The following is a 6,089-nucleotide window of genomic DNA, read 5'->3' on the forward strand; positions in this document are numbered from 1 at the left end:
GTTTGTTTTTTTAAATTCGTGTTCCTTTTTCCCCTGTGGTGTGACAGAAAAAGATACTAAGAACAGATGGAGGCAGATTATTTTGCTGAGGCGACCCCTAAAGAGAGCAGCCAAAAGAAGAAAAAGATGATGATGACGACTTTAACAGGAAAAGGTGTTTTTCCTTGTATTGCAAGGCAAAATGTCCCACATTATTTCTCCCTTTGTCGTAGCACATTGACATTTTTATGACTGACTCACTCATGACTGAAGTGCATTCTCATTATAGAGCAGTCTCTTTTATTTCCTTACAAGAAACCTTTGACAAGTAAACACATATGCTGGTCTTCAGATAAAACCTGCCTCAGAACCTCTTTAGAGACTTCTGAATAATATATATGCCCGCCAAAATATGAATATTCAATTTTACCTTGAAATGTTAATATCTTCCACCAACCAAAAGGCCCCCAAAATTTCCATCATCTTCATTTTAAATACTGATAGCTGACATGGAGTTCAAATGCCACGTTCTGTCTCCACACTCTCAGATGTTCATCATCATCTTATTTTGGCTGCTCCCTTTAAGGTGTCACCACAGTGGGTTTTCTACCTTCTCTCCAGTTTTGTTCATCATCTTGTGTCAACTTTTCTATTACACTCTTCATCCTGGGTTTGAGGTCCTTTGTATGAGTGGTTCTTATAATTTGTTTAAAAATTATTTTCTGTTCCCAGCGTTTCATCCAAGCTTACTGTTGCCTGTGTGTATAGGAGAACTTCATGATTTGGGTTTAATCACCATGGACTGACTAACTAAATAACATCAATTTTCTGTACTTGTATTTTGGGCTTATTTCCAAAGTTTCAGTTCATTGTGTCTGAAACAAGCATCTGTAGGACTACAATTTAGAAAATTGTCCAAATCTAAAGCAGACTTTTACTTTTCCTAGTGTTGATAATAACAAAAACATAAAATACAGCAAAATCCTCACATTTACCTTGTTTTATTTTAAAAAAGCTTTGACATTCCAGTGTTTCTGTTTTCCATTTTCTAACAAAAGAGGGTGGCAAGATGACACTCCAGATTGTCAACCATTATTCTCAACACATGTAATCAGATCACAGACACCTTCTGTCCAACCACTCAAACAGATGGGCTCGACTCTTTAAAGAAAAAAGAAAAAAAAAGGAAAAAAAAAAGGCATTTATTAGCAGATGTGTATGCCACTGAATGTATATTCAGGACTAACAGGAAGGGGAAGAGTTTGTCATTTACTCACATATTCACATTGCTGTGCCAAATTCTTACAACAGTATAAATAAAACTGCACACAACCTGCAGTGCCATCAGTGCCCCTTGGTATTTGTAAACTATGCCTCCATTTGCTTCTTTCCTCCACCTCCTGTTTACTGATGACAGCACAAGATGCTAATTTTGCACAAATTGGGAAGATGCAGCAGCTGATGACACCATTTTGGTTCACGAGTCTTTTAGTAGGGGGAGGAAGGAAGATGAGGGAATAAAGCGGGAATGACAAAACCATTAACACAGGACAAATCTCATAGCATCTACTGCACCTGCTTTTAAAAACACACTGAAGTCCTCACTCACACACAGTACTTCAAAAAAAGGCTGCTTCAGCTATTTACAATTAGGTCCAATGTCTGCCTGTGAAACACACCTGAGACAGAAGAGTTGTCCCAGGACAGTTACTATGAAGCTGCATATTGGCTGGACATATAATCTGGTCTAGTATGAACATGAGTGTCAGTATATCCAGTCTAGTCACAGTCTCCTTTGCATTTATCTTTATAACTGTCACTTTTTCTTTTTCCTTCAGCAACGCAAATTCAAGCAGTTGCATATTCGCAGCCTCAACAGAAAGCATGTTTTTGGTGAACATTCATGTTATGATAGTCATAGATGGTCTCTTAAATAATTCTAATCATTCCTGTCTCTAAAAGTTCTGAAGCCTGATTTCTTCTTTGTGCTGGAACAACCTGATTCCACAAGACCGTGTTTACAAGCACCGCTTCTACTAATGGTGCCACTAGTATTAAAAAACAAACAAACAAAAAAGAGCGGCAGACAATAACCTCCCCAAAAAAGAAAAAAAACCCAACCCTGATTAAGTAACTCATTCCAACATTGCTCTTTGTAATACTGCAACTACAGAGGTGGTTCCACTTTTAGTGCTAAAGTCACATAAACACACAGGGTACACGAAGCAAAGGAATTTTTTTTTTTTTTTTTTAAATGACGATGACAATAATTTGTGTATAGGGAAACATCAGTCTGAAGGCTTCCTGCAGGCGGTCAGGCGTCCAAAGAGTTACAAAGAGTTCATTGCAAAATTGTGCCCATTTGCTCTCCAATGTGCTGGAAAAGCAATCCTTCAACTGCGTTTTTCTTTTTTTGGAACTCACCAGAAAATAATAGAGTCAAAAATAATAAAAAAGGAAACATAACTGACCAACACACATAGTGGTTTATTGTGTCTTATATTCTCATTTAGTCACGGAGTTGTGGTTGTTGCTCTTTATTATGTACAATAATTTATTAGATTAGCTGTTCTAAAACTGCGTATTCACTAATTTATTTATTTTTATATATTTTTTTATTTTTTTTATTTTTTTTTCTTCTTCTTCTTCTTTTGCACCTGTTAAAGGAACATGTCTCTTTTCCTCATTTTTACTTAGAACTGTTGTATAAATTCATGAATTTCATTACAAGCTTATGTGCTATAAGAGTTGCAAATGTTCCAGAGGTGTGTATTGAAAGAAAAAGAAAAAGACATCAAAAACTCACAAACGCCGAGTGAGAATTTCAAGGTCAGAAATGACTGAGAACATGGGAGGCCCAGGAACTTCCATCATCAGTGAAGAGGGAAGGATTTGTAGGATAGCTGGTGGGCTGACAGTAGATGGTGGTGTGGGGCATTTAGGGGTGATGGTCGAGGGCGAGTTATTCTGGACATGCGTGATGGCGTTCATATCTTGAGGTTCTTTATAGTTTCTGTTCTCTTCTTGAGCAGATCTCCCACCTCCTGTAGGGAGCGGAGGTAACTGTACTGCACCTTATCCGTAGCAGCTTTCGTAAACGACACTTCCTCCTGAAACACATGAAAGAGGAGGTGAAACCTCACAGTCGGGCAGGAGATACTACAGTTAAACTTTGGATTTGAGGCTTAAAAGATTTAAGATCTGTAATATCCAAACCCTGTTATGTCTTTCTGCAAATTAAGGTATAGATTCAATCCTAATAGAAAATATCTAATGATTACTAGTTTCAGGCAAGAAGGTCCTGAGTTTGAATCCACCATATGGGCGGGACCTTTCTGTGTGTGTCGTTTCTGTCCGGGTATTCCGGCTTCCACCCATGGTCTTCTAAATTGCCCATAGGTATGAATGTGAGTGAATGATTATCTGTGTTAGCCCTGACAAACTATCCAGGGAGTATCCTTCCTCTCGTCCTATGGCAGCTGAGACAGGCTGGAGATTTTGTCAGCTACCAAACCTGTGTTTGTTTCTATTTAAAGAACAAAAACAGAACAAAAACATATTTTTCTCTGCACTAACCTGTGTGTATCCTTCCAAGGTTAAAGTGGACAATTTAAGTGATGTCATGGCAGTCTCTTGGCCCTTTATATGCTCCATGGCCTGTGTCAGCAGGTCTTGCAAATTCCCTGTCAGCTCCTGGAAGCCACACATCACCACTGGCTGGAAAAGAAAAGACACAACAACAGTGTTCAGGGCAAGTAGGTGGACAGCAGAGTATTGTTTATGAGTCCATATGCAGATACAGTACACCTAAAAATGGAAGGAGTGAAAGGGGCAACTGTACCAGAGCTGTGTTTGCATCCTTTTTCTTCTTTTTCTTTTTCTGTAAACTAGTCTTCAGTGGTCGAAGGATCTTGGCACAGTAACTAGCCATCCACAGGACTATGCACACAGTCTGAACAAAATAAAGTGGTGCATATTATAGACAGCATGAGATTTGGTAGGAAACAAGTTGTAAACTGTGTGTGTAGAAACTGAGATGTTTCACCTCAACAAAGAAGACTAGGTTTTCTAATAAGGACGGCTGGGTTTTTAATTTGCCTTCTTTCATTTCCAATAAATCTCCTTTGCATTTATTCAGGATTTCTGTGGACAGAGGAGGAAAACATGAAGCATCCCAGATGTACAATAATGTTTATTTTTGATAAAGAAAACCATCTAGTGACTCACCTTGAAGCTGAACTACTATTGATTTGAAACCGTTACAGATCTGTGTCTGAAGCTCGGATGACCCATCTAGGAGGGTAAATAAGGAGTGGAGAGAAGAAAATTATCAGGCTAAATCCAATTAGTTTGTTAGTCTTCGTGTTACCATTGTCTCTTCTTACCAAGTCCAGCCATCTCGAGCTCATGTAGGTGGACAGACAACTGCAGGGCTGCAGCCTGACACTGACAGCTTCCACTGGACAAAGCTAGGACCAGACGGGTCGAGGGTGGTCCCAGGAATGGATACTGGAATAACAACATCACCATTACAGCAAAGCACTCCAGTCCGCGCAAATGTACAGCAAACGTCATGTGAAAATATGGATGATGTAGAGCTTTGGTCGAAACTCTCATCTGTGCCTTCGTATTGTTTGATTCTTGAATCTAAAAATAAACTGTTAGTTGCCCAACAGTCACGATTTTAAAACTCAAATCGGACAACTCTAGACTAATGCACTGGCTCCTTCCTGGAGAACAGAATTCATTTTGTGCAATCAGTGATGCATTTTCTGGGCAAACGTGTGGACTAAGAAATAGACAGTTGAGATTCAGACTTTTTTGTGTCTAAAAGAAAAATCCTTCAAATTCATTAGAATGCATATGCCATCACCTTTCATGTTTAAAAACAATAAATAAATAAAATAATCACTCTTTGCCTTCTCTTTCATGTATTGCTGTGAAGTGAGCCTTTGTATATGGGACAAAGGAGTCAGTGAGGTTGACTTCAACTCAAATGTATTTGTGTAGTACAAAATAATACAGTCGCCTCAAGGCACTTTATACTAAACGGTAAAGACGCTACAATAACAGAGACTTGCTTGTTTGTGTGCACCTGTATGTGTTTTTCTGCCATCTGAGCTGCTGTCTGTAGAGCCTGGTTCAGCTGGGAGAGCAGGCTGCTGAGAATTGAGGTCTTGTCTCCCACTCCGTTCTCATTAGATATCTCAGAGTTTTGCTGTGAGGGCATATGTGCCAACGCAGCCAATGAGGCGAGGAGGCGAAGCGTTAGAGAACGTATTCTGAGCCACATGGACTCTTCCTCTAGAGACTGACGTCTGTGTTCATCTGTTAGCTGTCTGTAAACAAAAGAGTAGCACAGATTGGATTGGAGACTGTGAGTGAGTACCAGCGTCTCTGTAACCAAAACCCCCCCCAAAAAGGACTATACCTGTCTTTAGGATCCCAGCACGTAAAAACAGTTAGGTCTCTGTTGTCCCTCATACTATCCCAGGGGATGTCATCCTCTTCTGCAGACAAAGACATGGCCTTCACACTCTCTTCCAGACTCAAGACACTGTAAAACAGAAAAATGCAACATCACAATCAACTATAGATAGAAATCCACAAGTTTATGTAAATTAGTGTGAATATTCTTACATATCAGCCTCAAGGAAGAGGTCGAGCAGCATCCTCTCAGTGCGGACCTGGGCAAAGTGCAGCGACTGGTTTAACCTGTTTCTGAGAGCAATGAACTCTGGGATTTTCTCAAACGCTCCATACTTATATGCCTGGATGATATACTCTGAGGTCTGGTGGAAAGAAGACAGAGGCAAAGGAGAGATAAATAAGGAAGGTAACGTAAGAGCAGGAGATCCAGTAAAAGTCTCTGCAGTTAAATCACAAAGAGGGATAGACTTACATCTTTCTGGTTCGAGTGGAAAAACCTGAGGGAGAAATTACAGGACTGGGAGGCTGCAGCAAACTGACCCAGTGACTCAGCATAGCGCGTTAACAGAAAACTGCAAAAATTAAAAAGATGTTTTTAATTAAAGTATCTGAGTCAAAGCTCAGATAATTTCCTTGGGGATTAATAAGGTATTCTGATTCTGATGAGGGCAAGGACACAT

General features: G+C 39.7%; 1 protein-coding gene across 1 annotated transcript in view; it reads right to left on the reverse strand.

Annotated features, from left to right (window-relative positions):
* Window positions 1–979: 979 nt before the first annotated feature.
* naa25 (N-alpha-acetyltransferase 25, NatB auxiliary subunit) overlaps window positions 980–6,089 on the reverse strand; it is a 19,565-nt gene continuing 14,455 nt past the window's right edge. The window contains exons 15-24 of the mRNA XM_005720025.2: window positions 5,882–5,981; window positions 5,620–5,771; window positions 5,411–5,536; window positions 5,075–5,318; window positions 4,365–4,488; window positions 4,207–4,272; window positions 4,025–4,122; window positions 3,821–3,931; window positions 3,556–3,696; window positions 980–3,089 (exon numbers count right to left, since the gene is read on the reverse strand). Of these exons, the coding sequence (XP_005720082.1) occupies window positions 2,967–3,089; window positions 3,556–3,696; window positions 3,821–3,931; window positions 4,025–4,122; window positions 4,207–4,272; window positions 4,365–4,488; window positions 5,075–5,318; window positions 5,411–5,536; window positions 5,620–5,771; window positions 5,882–5,981 (1,285 nt within the window). The 3' untranslated portion in view covers window positions 980–2,966. The remainder of the gene's footprint in view (window positions 3,090–3,555; window positions 3,697–3,820; window positions 3,932–4,024; window positions 4,123–4,206; window positions 4,273–4,364; window positions 4,489–5,074; window positions 5,319–5,410; window positions 5,537–5,619; window positions 5,772–5,881; window positions 5,982–6,089) is intronic.

The sequence above is a fragment of the Pundamilia nyererei genome, unplaced genomic scaffold (assembly GCF_000239375.1).
Source record: "Pundamilia nyererei isolate P.nyererei 1_Seehausen unplaced genomic scaffold, PunNye1.0 scaffold00002, whole genome shotgun sequence".
Taxonomy (NCBI): Eukaryota; Metazoa; Chordata; class Actinopteri; order Cichliformes; family Cichlidae; genus Pundamilia; species Pundamilia nyererei.